The following is a 17,672-nucleotide window of genomic DNA, read 5'->3' on the forward strand; positions in this document are numbered from 1 at the left end:
AGTCATAAATTCACTTTAATTTTCATCAGCTGTAAATATACCTTCACATACAAAGCTTTGTTTCCTTATTTATCTAATGTAACTATTTCTGCATAACAAAAATATGTTTTCCTATGTAGACACTCTACAAGTCATTTTTGTATCTTCTGTGTATGTAATATCTATGTAAACAATGAAGGAAAAGATAGATTTCTACTTACCATAAAGATGACATGTCAAGTTGTAGACAGGCACAATTAAAAGACACATACTCATAAACTTTCAGCCACTGTCTTCATCAGAAAAAGAAAGAGAAACACACACTATTCATTCACACAAGCAAGCGCCCTTCACATACACGACTGCCAACTCCAGCAGCTTGGACCACAATGTCATTCTGGTCCAAGTTGGTGGTCATGTCTGTGTGAGGTGTGCCTGCTTGAGTGAGTGAATGGTATGCATTTCTCTTTGTATTTATGATCAAGGCTGTGGCCAAAAGGTTAGGTATCTTAATTGTGCCTTTCTGCAACTTAACATGTCATTTTTATGGTAAATAGCAATCTGTTTTTTCCTACATTGTTCACATTCCATCCTGGAGTTTCCATTGTTTACTATCTGTATAAGTTACACACAATTTTATCTATGTTTGTGATATTCAGTTGTTACCTGAAAATGGTCTAAGTAGCTGAAAGTTGGTTCGTGACCAAATAAATATAATTTTACAGAGCTTTATAAAGTGTTTCTTATTAAATATTATTTTCCACTTTTTATTTTCTCTGCTTGTTTGAAGCCAGCCTTCTTCTCACTTCATTGTTTTTGTGCGTCTCTGAACTGAAGCTACCACAGTGCTCTTAATAATGCACTAAATTCATCCTCCAAGCCTCTCTAATATCTTTGACTTCATGTTGGGCTTTCATCCTCCTCACAACAAGCAGATCTCTCTTAACCTAGGGCCAGAATACCTTCTACAATAATCTCTCTTTACTCTCTGATGAAAAAATAAGTAGTTGTGAAAGCTAGGAGAATTATTTTCTACTTGAAGTGTCTTATTGACAATATCAGAAGCTGGACTTACTGAAGATAAGTGCTAGTGAGCCTTTCTGTCTCTTAGTAATTTTAATAATATTAAACAAAACCGTGAAAAAGTTCAACATTTAATTTATGTTAAAATCCAAAAATATAATGGAAATGTACTGTATATCATAAATACTCACTTCTTGAACTGCACATAGTCATCATTGTGTTATTTTCCTAGAAATCTTTGTCCCAACCAGAAAATTCATCAGGAGCATTGTCTTTTGTCTTAGGGTACTTATCAAAATTGGACGTATCAGTGGGTCCTTTAATCTGAAACATTAATATTCGAAAATGTATTTCTCGCACCAAGCCCATACTGAAAACCAAATGAAATTATGTCAAAGGTGGGCAGATACTTATCTTTGCATTTTATACCAGAGTGAATTTATCTTAAAGGAAGTTATATTGCTCTGAGTACATATAACTTGAGATTAGTTGTTTGTGAGTTATGGTAAAAAGGGACAATAATCAAGAAAATGGATGTTGGAGCATATATGACAAAAATTAAGTTACTTAGGAGAGTGAATATTATATAATGATAGTATGCTTTGCCACAGTTAGTGACTCATCCTGTACTTGAACATACATTTTATTGCCTTTCTCTTTAACCACTTTATTCTCAAAAAAGTGATCTCTAGTTTCAAGAAACCCAAGAAGTACCTAACTCATTGTATTGCCCAGTATTTTATTTTCATTCATTTTCATTCATTTGTTCATCCACGACTGATCATGGACATACAACTTTCCATTAAAAATTATACATTATATTTATATTTTATGTTGTCAGGTAAATGTATGGTTCACAATAGTGCACTGCTAAATAATTCTTCTGCTTTGTAAACATAGCAGTTGATTAATAGATTCAGTAGATATTTCTCCAAGGAGTTTATGGTATATCTCTCACTCCCAAACATAGTTTATTATACAGTTTTTTGCCAGTATATTTGAGACTATTTTTGGACTTATTTAATCCAGTATATTGTAAGTTTATGTTCTTTCTGTTCATTGTTACATGTTTCTAAATATAACCTGTGTAAGTTAAAGTATTGGCTCTTTTTTATTGAGAAGAGCCAGGCTTTAAGTATAGAGGAAAGTACAGAGTTAATATTTTTAGTTATTTTAAATATGGCCAGCATGACTACTTTCACAAGTTAAGTGAGAATGGAAAAGAAAAAATATGAAGACTGAAGTGTTACTTGCTGCCACAAAATTTTAATTCACGTAGTAAATCACACATGATAGTTTAATGGACAATTGGTCTTTGCTTCCATCCCACTTCAATGGGTCTAAATGATTTCTAGTAATCTGACACATTCATACACTTTTCACTTAGTTTGGGGAAGAAAAATATTATTTCAGTTTTGGGTTTTATTTTGCATTAGTTTAGTTTTTGTAGACAATGTGTTTTTCTTCTCACTTTGTCTATGATAGGATCATTCATTGTGAGTCATATTGTCGGAATACATTACTGTCTTGTAGGGAGGGAAAAGAATTAGTTAATCATTCATGTATGTAAGAAAAAGAAAAGGATGCTGGAGAAAACCTTGCAGCAATACTGTAGTAATAATTTTGTAAAGAAAGTAATTTTATTTTCTCTTGGTATACTACGGTATCTGAACTAAAGTTTTACAGTAATACAAAAGTCAAATGATTAGAACACTTTTAGTAAAATATCACCAAAAATAAGGAAAAACCATCTTTATTCATACATATAATCATGACAGTGTTATAATATAAAGGATAGAAGTCACTACTAGGTAGTGGAACATTGCTATTCATTCACAGCTTCAAAACTGAAACCAGGAGAAAAGACAAAATGAAAACATGACTATTAGTCGTATCACTATGTTCAAATGCTGGATGTTGTGTGATGATATTTTAAAACTGTCAGAACCCTACAAATATTTAAACTGACGCAGAGGTAATTTAAACCTGCCAGAAAAGTTGTGCTTATATTTACCACTGGTATGATTGGAGCTCTCATTGTCCCTTTCCTTAGTGCTTCCCAGTCAAATCCATGAAACCATCTGAAAGAAACAGAAAAAAGTGCATTGGTATTGTAGGAAAACAGTATCTACAAACATCATCACTCGTGGTCAACTGTTACCTCACACTAAATTCTCTGACTGGTGTTTGCCTCATGACTGTTGAGTTTGGATGCCTCTGAAGTGTACGCTACTTTTGTTCATAAAATTGTGCTATATTGTGCTATACACCACTGCATTACACTTCCAATGACTATGTTCACTTATAATTTGAACATTTCCAACTACTGTGCAACCACACTGCTGTCATTATGCTCTTACTGTACCACACAATTATACCTTTGGACAACAATTCTTGTGTCATGGCATCAGATGCTATGGATAACACCCTGCATGCATATTGTGTGATAAAAAGTGGAAGTGACACTCCTCTGAACAGTGCTATTACAGTGTCCAACAATGGCAAGCAGTTGTATGTATCACACAATGTACTACGAGATCTCGCAGAGGATCCTATTCATGCAGAAACTGAACTACTCTCAAGCCACAGGAATCCAACTGGTTGGAATCATGATTACTTACTTTCAAAGAGGTATCAATCATGTGATGCCGAATCTGATCACTCCAGACTTCATGCAGCCAGATGCATTACCTACTGCACATCATCTCGGTCATGGCACTTGCTCAGCCGTTCTTCCACTACCAACATTGCCTTGGCAAACAGTCAGAAACAGAACACATCTCAAGATACCTCCTTTTTGAATACAACAACGAAATTTGACATTGTTCAACATTTTTGATCCAAGTGATGTCATCAGTGATGGTACAAAATTCATCACTCTGCTTATCTAGATGTGGGAACATGAAGATGACAAGTGATATCACCTTCCCACTCAATAGATAACAAATATGAGACTACGAAAACTGCTCTACTCCACCACCTCCTCACCTGGTCCCTGAAACAATTCCTCACATTATTTATAACAAAGTTTTAAGGAGCAAGACTCCATCACAATTATGGCACACAGACTGATCTCCACCTCATGCCTGATCACACCTTATCCACGTTGTGATTTGTGAAGCTTCCTCTCACAAGTCCAACTGCCTATGGTTGCCCACGAGCACGACCTTTGGAGGCATGCCTTGAACTCGCTGATCGAATACATTCTACCATACAGCATAGACAACATATAACTGATGTCAACAACACGAGCTGAGTTTACTTCACCTGACTTTCACTGATTCTGATGTCCCTGTGCTCAGCTGGAGCAATGACCTTTGCACAGTAAAAACAAACGCCCCACTCACCTGCCATCCACACCTGTGTGCAGCACTGCCAGCTATGTCACACCTGCACCTGTGCAGAGCACCAGCAACTGTGTTGTGCCCACACCTGTGCAGAATGCCACTGACCATGTCACACCCACAAAGAATCACTTTTCCTGGTACCACGAACAATATACTTATTCCGCTCACAACTGTAATCCACCATGCAATTTCCAAAACTTCACACACTGTTCTCCAGACTGCCTAGACACCCATAATGGTGAGGCTGGACTGCATCCACCCCACTTTTTTCACAAAAATAGATTGTTTGTATGTGACCACATATGTGGCCAATTACATCTCATTAATGCCGACTCAGATGTCAGTACTTTTCTGCCCCCTTCAACATGTTGAATGACAGCCTACACACCTGTCCAACTCTGTGCAGGAAATGATATGACAATCCAAGTCTACAGATCATATATCCACACACTAGACCTCAACTTGAACAATGTTTTCACTTGGATATTTATAATTACAGATTTATCATAACCAGTTATTGGCATGGATTTTTTCCATCACTTTCGCCTGGTTCTGGACCTATCCAATGGTGAGTTCTTGCCATCATCTCTACACCATGCTAATACTGCACCTCCACTGCCATCCACATACAGGTTCACAGCACTGCCTCCATTCACCTCTAAAAAGATCAGTACTGTGCCACTTGCCTGCCTAAGCTCTACTGTGTCTCCAAACCTTCGCCCACAAGAATGATTCACACAGTGTGCTATTAAGAATGGAACAGTCCACAGGTGTGTCACATACCATGTTGGCTACTGCTGGACCTACTTAGGGCTGCAAAAGTGGCAGTGGATGAGACATTACATGTTGCCATAGTTTGCCCCTTTGATAGTTTCTGGGCTTTACCCATAAAGTTTGTCCCCCAAAAAATGGATCTCTCAGGTTGAATAATGATTACACAATCCTTCATGTTCATACCATCATGGACTGCTACTCAGTATCAAACATCCTGGACTTCTGTGTGCGAGGGCTGAGGAGGAAGGCTGCAGGTATTTCCAGCATGACAGAAAGTGCTTAGCATGTGCCGGTGCCATGAGTGTTGTGCCGCAGTGGGTAATATCTTGTCTTTTGCACTTTGGAAGACTGACTGGACTTTTAGTGGATGATCTATAGTTCCAGCACACACATTTATCAGCATAAGACGTGAAGTGTAACTTAGCTCCATCTTGCTGCATCCTAATTATTTCATGCAGCACATTTGTCTTCTTCATCCATTCATCAAATATCATCAATTTCCAAGTATCATGCAAGTGGCTATGGATATAGTCCTCAGTTGTATGGTTACAGCTAATATATCTGTTAAACTAGTCCTTCTCCAGCATAAACATCTCATCCATTGAACACATAGTACACAGTTAACAATCACATTTGACCTCTCAGGAAGCTCAGCACAGACAGAGCAAATTTCTCACCATATGTTCCCCACACCACCATCTTGGATCATGTCATGGGAAGGGAGGGGGAGGCGAGGGCAAGGGGAGAGGGGAGAGGGAGGACCAACAGCACCCTCTGATGGTGGTTTTGTGAACTAAGTCAGCTGGCCTCCCAACCTCAAGGTGAACACATGGGATAGAGCTCCTGTCTACTGCTCGATCAATGGCAATTCAAATTGTTTAAATAAACAACATACCATACTGCATACAAAATAAAGACTTTTGTCCATCCTAGCTGCCAGCAAAAGCAGAGACTGAGTCCTTTTCCAGCAATCTCCAGATGGGGGAGGGAAGAAAGGGGGTAGGGGGAAGGGTAGAGTTAGATTATTGGAGGTGGCCCAAAGTTTGAACTTCCCGCCATAATGTCAGCACGACATTACCACATCTGCGGCTGCCATCTTGGATCCATCATTTTGAATAAATCTCCAAACAGTTCAAGAGTGGGGTGACATTGTCATTGCCTTACTAGAGTGAAGAGAGTGCCACTCCACTCTGCATTGTTGCCAAATTTATTCAAGATGATGGATTCAAGATGGCGGCCATAGATGTGGCAATGTCTTGCTGACATTGTGGCGGGAAGTTGAAACTTTGGGCCACCTCCAATAAACCAACTGCACCCCTCTCCCTACCCCTTTGTGGTATATTGTTTATTTAAACAATTTGAATTGCTGTTGATTGAGCACTAGACAGTAGCTCCATCCAGTGTGTTCACCTTGAGGTATGAAGGCCAACTGACCTAGTTCACAATACCATCACCAGGGGGCTCTGTTGACCATCTCCCCTCCTCCTCCTGTGTCATAATCCAAAATGACGGCACAGAGGAAACAGCGGGATATTCACTCAGTCTGTGTCTAGCTTCTGGACTGGGAGGACCTCACAATAATATAGTGTGCACAAGACATTGTTTAATGACTGCTTTTAAGATTATTGTTTATTTATTCCTGAAATTGCAATACACCTTGAAATTGACACTGGTGTTTTAAACACTTTAGACGATGTCAAACAAACAATTGCCATACTTCTTTTTTATTCGAAAAGTGAAAGGAACCATATAATTACACTTTCACAGATAATGCTAAACATAACTGAAAAACTTTCTACTGCATGCTCTATGTGCCAGGGTGCTCTAAACAGGCCACTGGCCACCGGCTACCCCAGGGTAACTGTGTTAAGCACATCCTGTCATGCTGGCACACTTTCATTCTTTTGGCACAGGGATAATTCTTGTTGTTGAACATGAACTGTTTCAGGAGTTATTAAATATGGTTTTTAAGCTATGTGCAGAATACTGTCACATGCGTATCTTGAAGATACGGATGAGATGTACCACTCCACAAAGAGAGGAAGAGAGAGTAAGCTTTGCAGGTGATGCAAGAATATTTAAACAATTTAGTGAACACTTCTACTTTTAGTGTCATTGATTGGAAGATCACATACCTACAAATATCTATGTGATCAGGAGACATTTACAAAATAGCAATATCATGCTTTTTGGTTTGGTTGGCTTTATGTTTATGCCATACGGACTTAAGAACATGGCACAAACATGACAATGCTTCATGGATGGTTTACTATTCAAGTTCCCATTCTGTTATGCTTATCTTGATGGTATCTTAATTTTCTCATCAGATGGTGCTTCCCGCAACATGTTTTTTGAACAAATCCTCAACATCCTCTCGCACAATAGAATCATGAGCAATGAAGACAATTGCCAACTTGTACTCAAAGAAGTTGCCTTTTTTGGACATATTGTAAATGCTTTGGGCATCTGTCCCACATCACAGCATATAGAAACTAATCAGCAACTGCCACCAACCCAAGAATATCAAGAACTATGTTGGTTCTTAGACATGATTAGTTTCTAAAGCAGACACCTTCCATAGGCAGCCTCCCTGCAATCATTGGCATTGTAAGCTGTCTCCAGCAAGAACACCACTGGTAAAAACCTACTCATATGGACAATCGAGGTGAAATCTGCTTTTGACCACACTGTAGACTGCCTGCTCCATGTCATCACTTTGGCACACCCAATCCCTGATGCACAGCTGATCATAACAGCAGATGCAAGTGACTCAGCTATTGGTTCTGTGCTGCAACAAGAGGTGGTGGGTACTCAGCAGTCAACTCTGTTTTTTCTCATGAAAGCTCGCACCAAGCGAGTGGCCCACACACAACAGGGAACTACTAACACTCTATGAAGCATGGTGCTACTTCAGGCAAGATGTAGGACACCCCCTGATTATTTATACTGATCATCATCCACTGGCTTACTCTATTTGATATCCACCCAAGGACACTTGCCCCCAACAATTTTGGCACTTGCCCATTTTACCAGAGATGTCCATCACCTACAAGGTGCAGAAAATATTGTGGCAAGTTATTTCCTGCATGTCAATGTCTTGTCATCACACTTTGACTACAAACAGCTTGCTGAGGCACAAGATGGTGGTGGTGGTTAGTGTTTAACGTCCCGTCGACAACGAGGTCATTAGAGACGTAGCGCAAGCTCGGGTTAGGGAAGGATTGGGAAGGAAATCGGCCGTGCCCTTTCAAAGGAACCATCCCGGCATTTGCCTGAAACAATGTAGGGAAATCACGGAAAACCTAAATCAGGATGGCCGGACACGGGATTGAACCGTCATCCTCCCGAATGCGCTGAGGCACAAGAGCAAGATAAAGTTACAAGCCATCATTCATGACCCATCCACGAACCTGTGGATAGAACTTTAACCTACTTCAGTGGATCCTGCCTTATACTCTGTAATGTTTCAAAAAATTGGAGACATTCTCTTGCACTTCAACAATTTTGCTGAGTCATCCCCTAGTACACAATCTGGCACACCCAAGCATTTGTCTAACCTTTTGGCTTGTGATGAATCAGCTCATATGGCCTAATTGAAGAAAGACTGTGTCAAAAGAGCAAGGTTTCATATCACACACGATTGTCCCTAAGTCGCTTTGAGATCCGAAAAAGGGTACTTCCAAGATGTGCATTTTGATATTGTTGGCCCATTATCTGCCTCCTGTGGCTAGCACTACATTCTCTTGATGATCAATCATGCCATGCAATGGGTTGAAGCAATACCACTAAAAGAGATAGCAGCTGAATCTAATACCAAAGAATTTATCAAAATGTGGATCTCAGGCTTTGGCTGTCACTTGTCCACCACAACAGACCAGGACTGGCAGTTCGTATCCACCCTCTCCTTAGAATTGTGCAATATGAGAGGCACTAGGTGATTCAAAACCACAGAATAGCATCCACAAACCAGCGGTTATGTCAAGTGGTGACACTGCACATTAAAAGTGGTCTTTATGTGCCACAGTGGCCTGTGGAGTGAGGCATTACTATGGGTACTTCTGGGGGTCACACAGTACAAAAACATTACCTTGGAGCCTCACTGGCTGAAATATTATGTCATGAACTGCTATCCCTACTGGCAGACTTTGCACTTCAGGAACCATCAATTATGCTCCCAGACCTACCTGACCTGGTCTCTCATGTCAAACAACATACTGCTCACCTCCGCATACTTTTGCACCCTTTGCACTTAGTACCTAAAGTCTTCCTACATTAAGCACTTAAAGATTGCGAATTTGTAATGTTACGGGATAACATGGTATGATCTGTCCTATACCCACCACTCTCACACCCCCACAAAGTGTTTTAAAGAGACAGTCACACATTCCACATGTTATTAAAAGGGAAACTTACTACAGTATCTGTTAATGTATTCAAATGTGCATGACCACTATGAAATACCTCACTGGACATCAACACTTGCCAAGGTCTCCCATCTGATACACTTGTTGGTGGTCCTATTAGTGGCACCATATCATCAGCCTTCTATTTGCAATTGGACATCCACAATTTACTGCCTAAGGAACTCAACAACAAGTTCACAGACAACAACCTCCTCATTGAAGATCAGCATGCATATCACCATACTGCTGATGGCTCCGTTCCACGACAGTTCTGCAAGACCATCAAATTACCACACGACATTGATACCACCACTCTCACCTCCCACCTTTCTGCTGACATTATCCTTACAGTCACAATGCTGCTTCAACAAACATGATGCTGACAGTTAACAGAGACCTCACACAAAACTCTCTACCAGTTAGTATGTCTTATGACTTTTGAATTCAGATGCTTCTGAAGTGTGTGTTCCTGTGCTGTGTGATTACTCAATGTCATCACTGCCTATACACTGTGACACCACAGTATGTAATTGATTTGCTTTGGTATACTTCCTAATACTTAAATAAGTTCTTGTGATCAACATTTCTGATTTCTTGTCAAATGAATTTCATATTATTTATCTCTATGTCTAACGATTACTCTGGATCTCAAACATCTAAGAACACTTGAAATTAGAAAGTGGTTTAAAATATCACATGATGTATAATTCCCTTATTTTGATAAAATATAGTCAGTATCAAATTTATTTCATGTGGAACTTCAGAAGTCCACTTTCCACTTATTTCCTTCTGAAAGAATGTTTTAAAACCGAAGATATTGATCTATTTAGTAAATTCTGCTAATGTGTGATCCCCATCATTTCTAGTGTCATAGCCTGTATTCCCCATGGAGGAATTATTGTTTGGTATTTGTTCTAGTTTTGCTTACAAACCATCCATCTTGTAGTACGATTTGATGTCTTACATCAGCTTTTTGTAACTTTTTGTGTGCATCTGCTACCTCCATTATGGCTAAGTCAAATATGCTGGAGAGCCTCTGTGAAATTTTAAAAGTTAGAGTTCCTTGCCAAATTGAAACTTTGAGGACAGATTGTGAGTTATGCCTGCACAGTTTAGTTGACAGGAATATTAGCTGTGAAAGGCAAAGTCCTTGGTTCAAGTCCCAGCCAGGTAGAAAGTTTTGTTCTGCAAGGAAGTTTCAAAACAGTGCACACACTGTTGCACAGTGAAATATTCACTTTATATGGAACTTTGTTGCTTACAGTAAAGCCTAAATGTTAATTTTTTTAATGAACACAGCTGCAAAGTGAAAGACTCATTACAGATTGGATTTTATTGTTTAAAGTCAGCTTACCTCTGAATTTTCTCTCTGCTCTGTTTCTCTTTAAAGAATACATGACCTGATTTAAATTCTATTGGTCTACAATTTTTTGCTGAATTTATGATATGCCTTGTTTAGACCATATGATAGATATTATTTAACGCCATTTCAGCTGTACTAATGGGCTTGATATCATAGACTTTTGGGATATTGTTTGCCTAAATAGAAAGTGGAAGAAGCAGTTGGCTTTCTAAGCTTCATGTTGTTGTTTGTTCATCAGAATTTTGTGTAGCAATATGCAGGCACAGGGTATGTGTGGCAATCACAGAAGTCATTAGATAAGACAACTGTGGACTGCTAAACCATGGCAGCACTATCCTAATAACAGTTTCTGCCAAGACCTGTTTACTTGTAAGTCTCAGACCACTGCATCAACACAACCAGTTCACATGTTGATCCTAACCCATCAGAGCTTTCATATCACGATTGTCATTTAGCAATCAATTACACTTTATTTGACTCATTGTGAGTTCTAGTCTACACCTACATATACCTAGGCACCTACATTAATACTCTGTAAACCACTATGAAGTGCATGATAGAACACATTTCACTGTACCTCATATTATGCTTCTTTCCCTTTACATTTGTTCATTGAGGATGTGAGAAATGACTGGTTTAATGCTTCTAAGTCTGATGCAGTAAGACTAATTTTGTCTTCACATTTCCATTGTGAGTGATGATTAAGGACCAAAATTATATTCCTACTCTCCTCACTTAATTCTGTTTCTTGGAACTTTGTAAATAGGCTTTTGGAGCAATGTTCCCTACTATGTACAGGCATCTGCCAGGTCCACTTTTTTCCAAATTTCTGTGATGCACAAACATGTGTGTATTCATACTGTCCTTCTCCATAAACATACAATATCCTCTGTTAGTGATATATGGTAAGGATCCCTCACACTTGAAGAATATCCTCAGACAAGTTGTGTAAGTGTTGATAAGATAATAATAGTAAGCTTCCAATATTCATGTGTAATAAATTTGCTTTAAGTTCCTTTATGTCTCACAAAAGTTGCAATCAAATTTTCCATTATTCAAAATTCTATTAATGGTGATGGCATTATCTCTCAGATGAAACTGAGTGTTTAAACAGTCAGCACCAGAGCTGAAACTTAATGAACCTGTTTAGATAAAGTGCAGTCTACAAATAATACATATTTGTATTATGCATCATTTGATTTATCACACACTTGGAAAAATAAGCCTGTACACATCATCATATACACTACAACCTTTTGTAGCTTCAAAGTTAATATCACTTCTGAAAATATACCATTTTGACACCACTTATGATATTAAGGAGGATTTGTCATAGGCTGTGAAGAAAATGACAGAACACACTTTTTATGGTGCATGGCAAAGGCTTGCTTGAGACAGACAAGCACTATACTTTTGTAAGTTGAATGAAAATATTACTAAATAAATTGTTCAGTTACTCTCTGAACAGGCCTTATAACAAATTTAAAAAATTAAAAAATGAAGCAGATTTGTGTGTGTGTGTGTGTGTGTGTGTGTGTGTGTGTGTGTGTGTGTGTGTGTGACAGAGAGAGAGAGAGAGTGAGTGTGTACTTAAGAAAAGATTTTCACACAACTTACTTATGGTCCTTTATATCCTTTATCCCTGCCTTTTGATATCCAAGACGTTCTGCAGCATGATGTTGACAGAGGTGACGTATCATATTTTGAGCATATTTTGACATGTACTTAGGGAAAGTTACTGCTCCAATTCCTTTTAGTATCATATTATATGTTTTTAGATGGTCACTTCCACGGAATGGTGGTCTGTAAATAAATTACATATGATTATCAGTTTTATATGTTAGCTAACAAATCATGTAGTGGATTTCTGTAGGTACAGCATGCAGATTTGATTTATGGAATTTAACGTGTGTGTGTGTGTGTGTGTGTGTGTGTGTGTGTGTGTGTGTGTGTGTGTTTGGTGCAAAAACCCTTACAATGAAATCATTGTTTATAGATATTAACCACAAACATTATGTTCATTATACACTGCTCTTGTAGATGGTGAGATAAATTTTCATAACAATACACTTCAAATGTTTGATAAACAGGTAAAAAAATGTAAAAATCACCTTTGAGTATGTAAGCAATGATAGTATCAACTTCTGACATCTAAATATCAGTGAACTAACCAGTAGATACACCTTCACAGTCCACAGTATACATCAACAGATACTACCATATACAAATCATCTTGCCACCCTACAACACACGAACATTCTGCATTCAGAGCACTAGTTAACTGCAGAATAAAAATTTGGAGCTTGACAAACTCAACATGATCAAGCAAACAGCTGCAGAAAATGTCTCTGTAGTGCCACATTGGACAGTGTAAATTCCAGCTAGAGATAGTTCCGTGCAGTTGTGAGGTGTGCCTGCTTCTGTGAATGTGTGTGTGGTTTCCTTCCTTTTCTGAAGAAAATTTGGTCAAAATCTCTGTGTAACTGTCTTTTCATTGTGCCTGTCTGCAACTCAACATGTCATCCTTCCAATGAGTAACAGGCTATCCTTTTAAAATAGTTGTTATGGTGCCACACTTACAGGCAACCTCACATAGAAGAAAATAACAGTAATAAACGAGCTGCCATACAGTAAATAGAAAAAAAAAACACTGTTTGCATACCATTTCCACACAAATCCCCCTAAAAATAGCAAATACTTTCAGACCACACAATATTAAAATTGCTTACACAACATGTAAAAAACTGCAACACACATTTAAAGACAACATAAACACACAGACAGTCACACCATTACAATATAGTATGTTACTCATACAAAGCCCTCTACATATGCCAAAGTGTGAGAGACTAATAAAGAAAGGTACAATGGACACATAAATCAATGCTGTAGTCTTCAGACTGCATAGGGTTATAGTTCGAAGTAGTAGAGTCTACATTAGTCTTTGAATTAGACACTTTGTCATAATCACATTTTTACTGCAAGATAAATTAAAAGTGACTATATGGAAACGTATTCACAGTCAAAAAGTAAACATACGTACATGATGTATTCATAGTAACCTTACAGTGAAAGCATTATTACGTTATGACCCGTAGCATTTCTTAGCTTAAAGTGTACATCATAATGGTACAAAAGAAGATAGGAAAATATATTTCACCTAATACGGTGTTGGAAGATGTGGCAGTTCAGACTTACAACAAAACATTTACAAAGAAATGCACATACAGGTGTATCTGTATCATAGTAATATATAGCTATACAGAAAAACAATATACATTTAGTAATGCTTCAGGATGTAATATATAAAAAGTATGTAATCACTGTGGGAGGAGAACAGCATGTATAGAACCAGAAATGGTGCAAAACATGAATTTCATCAACCACATTATGAGATACTGTAATAATTATTTACATACTATTGTAGTATTACAACATTTGTCTATGAATAAGATATTCCTCCAATTCATATGATATTGCAGGAAAACCATTGATACAATACATCAACTTATATATAAAGTATCTGGTCAACTATCAGCCAGATACATCAATAGTAGGTCTGATCATGTGAAATAAAATTATTGATGAAATCCAATGAACATTATAAATTGTTGAAAAATGTTGCTTACATAACAAATGATGTTCAAACACTCTCATATTGTCCTAGAAAAGGTACTAACTGTGTTCAGGGTTCTTCACCAATTGGCCACCACACCTATGCAATCAGAAGTAATTTCAGAAATCACATCTGAGCATAAAGCCATAATAAATGTAATGTAATATGTTACCATAAGTTATGATCAAATGACAATGAAAATAACTAATGTCACCTCATCCAAACACTGAAAATCGTTCATACCATAGTTGAACCTAAATGTGAAAGGTTGTGAACAACAAGGACAGAAACAAGTGGAAGTATATGCAACATCATACTGAGACAATGGACTGAACTGGAACACTGTAAAGGTTTCATGTGATATACAACTAGAATAACAGTCAAAACTAAATTATGGCACTGCCTTAAAATAATATGACAACAATTTTTAGTACCTGACTATGTGAGACAAAATTTTGGGGAGTTACAGTATGTGTAAGGCATAGTAAAATGTCTATGTATCAGTTACATATAGAAATAACAAGCAAAAATGACCCCAATGATACTGATTGTGATTGTGAGTTGGTCTTATGAAGAATAATAAAAATAATAATGAAAATAAGTAAAACTCACAGAGATTGGTGCAGTTATAATTGAAAAAATATTAGGCATGAGACAATGCTTTACCATATAGCACAGAAGGATAATACAGTATAGTTTTGAACACTATAGAATAATTGAGGTCACAACTTATTGGAATGTGTTCCATTATGTTAATTATTGAGTAATGCTTGGATGTAATTTCAGGAATTGGTTGTGCTTGCATAGGCATGGAGCCCACTTGTTGAAGGACCATGAAAGTTATTATGTACCTCTGCTAAGACAGTGTGAGAGTGTTTGAAATAATTTGCTAAGCAAACAATATTTTTCAATGTTATATAATGTTCACTGGGTTTTATTAATAAATTTATTTCATATGTTCTGACACAATATTAAGGTACATGGCTGATAGTGTATTAAATATTTTATATATTCCATCCTGGATTTTCTGTTTTTTGATATTTTATATAGAAGTTGATATGTTGTACAAATGGTTTTACAGAAATATTATTTGAACTGGAATATGTTTTTCATGGATATATGAATGTTGTAATACTACAGTAGTATGTAAATAATAATTATTATTTTATCTCTTGGTTCAAATACCAGTAAGTGAACTTGTGTCAGTCTGCTCTGACGCTTGCCTAAAAATTAACTACGACAAAACAAAGATCATTGTGAACGAATGGATACCAGAGAGAAATATATCTATTGGAAGTATGTAACTTCACAGGGTCACAGAATATGTGTACCTGGATCAACTGATAAATAGGAAATGAGACCTAAAAACCACAATATTTTGATGTATTAAATTAGGCTGGCAAGCTTATGGCTTATGATACTCCTCAATTTTGAAGTCCAAGATGTCAGCCAAGCTGAAGAAAACAATTTTTTACTGCCAGTAACAACCTATGGTTGTTAGACATAGGTATTAAATGAGTGCATTGTAGGAAACTAACAATAGCTCAAAGAGGAATGGAAAGAACAGTGTTGGGCTACACAAGGAAAGACTGAAATAAAACAGTTGATATGAGGCAGACAAGAAAGGTCAGGGACATAATGGGAAGAGTTGAAACTTTGAAATGGCAGTGGGCTGTTCATGTTGCTTGAAGAAAAGTTAGAAGGTTATCAAACAAGTACTAGATTGAAGCCTAATTTACCAAAAAAAGACCACAAGGAAGACCACCAGACAAAAGGGACAGGGACTTAAAAAACACAGCCAGACTGAACTGGGAATGGGAGACTCAAGACTGACAGAAATGAAAGAAACTGCAGGGATCCTATGTTGCTTGCTGACTCAAAGAGACCACATAACCAAATGAATGAATTAGCTGCTGCTGCTGCTGCTGATGATGATGATATACTGCATCCTGCAGCATTTATGACTGTCAATTTCTTTTACGTATAACTGTATAGTACTATAATTTAATTGGTCAGAACACACACATAAAAGACTGTTGTGGTTGGCAAGCTTTTGGAGCCGGTGACTCCTTCACCAGGCAGAAGTGTTGAAGGGTAATATATGTACACTTGTATCTGTGTTTCTTTGTAAATTTTCTGTCCTGAGTCTGGAACTACCACCTGGTGGCAGTGTAGAAGTATGTTTATAAGCTATCTGTCATTCTACCTCTAGCTGTGAACAGGGACACATCTTCCAACACTGTATTACATGAAACATACATAACAATGCTTTCACTGTAACGTATATTTTTTACAAATACATCTTGTACATATCAAATAATGGAAACTCCAGATAGGAAAAGACAGATTGCTACTTACTGTAAAGAAGAAACATCATGGTGAAGACAGACACATTTAAAAGACACTTACGTAAAGCTTTCGGCCACAGCCTTCATCAGTAAAAGAGAGAAATGCACCATTCACACACACACACGAGCAAGCACACCGCACACACATGACTGCCAACTCCAGCATGTCTGGCCGGAATGTATTCCTTTGCATATACTCACTTTTAATTTATTTTCTAAGTAAAATTGTAATACATGACTATGACAAGGTGTCTAACTTCAAAGACTGATTCAGAAACTACTCTTTCATTTGTACTATGTGGTATATAACCCTATTGCTATGCAATCTGTTTTTCTTATGTATGTATTACAGTTGAATGTTGGCTTGTAACTTGCTTCTTAAATATTTTTCAGATCTGAGGATTGCAATGTTATTTTCTGAAACTACTTATCAATGTACAAATGTTTGTGACTCTGGCCTGAGATGCTGCAATTGACTGTTGTGTGTGCACCAGATGTGCTTGCTTGTGTGTTTGAATGGTGTGTGTCTCTCTTTTAATGATAAAGGCTGTGGATGAAAGCTTTACATAAAGGTCTTTTAATTGTGCCTGCCTGAAACGTGACATGTCTTCTTTATGGTAAATAGCAATCTGTCTTTCCGTACATTGTTCATCTTGTATATATGTTAATTTTGTGACTGTGGATTCCTTTGCACACACTCACTTTTAATTTATCTTGTAGTAAAATTATAATATGTGATTATCACAAGGTGTCTAACTTCAAAGATTGATGCAGACACTACTGCTTTGTTTGTACTAAGTAGTATGTAACCCTATTTCT

At 37.5% G+C, this 17,672-nt stretch overlaps 1 protein-coding gene across 3 annotated transcripts in view; it reads right to left on the reverse strand.

Annotated features, from left to right (window-relative positions):
* The window catches only part of LOC126273200 (cGMP-dependent protein kinase, isozyme 1-like), a 365,331-nt gene that overhangs the window by 23,578 nt on the left and 324,081 nt on the right, over nucleotides 1–17,672 (reverse strand). For all 3 annotated transcript variants that reach the window (XM_049976745.1, XM_049976753.1, XM_049976759.1), the window contains exons 13-15: nucleotides 12,507–12,692; nucleotides 3,017–3,083; nucleotides 1,194–1,326 (exon numbers count right to left, since the gene is read on the reverse strand). In XM_049976745.1, coding sequence (XP_049832702.1) covers nucleotides 1,231–1,326; nucleotides 3,017–3,083; nucleotides 12,507–12,692 — 349 coding nt within the window. In that variant the 3' untranslated portion in view covers nucleotides 1,194–1,230. The remainder of the gene's footprint in view (nucleotides 1–1,193; nucleotides 1,327–3,016; nucleotides 3,084–12,506; nucleotides 12,693–17,672) is intronic.

Source organism: Schistocerca gregaria, chromosome 1 (genome assembly GCF_023897955.1).
Source record: "Schistocerca gregaria isolate iqSchGreg1 chromosome 1, iqSchGreg1.2, whole genome shotgun sequence".
Lineage (NCBI taxonomy): Eukaryota > Metazoa > Arthropoda > Insecta > Orthoptera > Acrididae > Schistocerca > Schistocerca gregaria.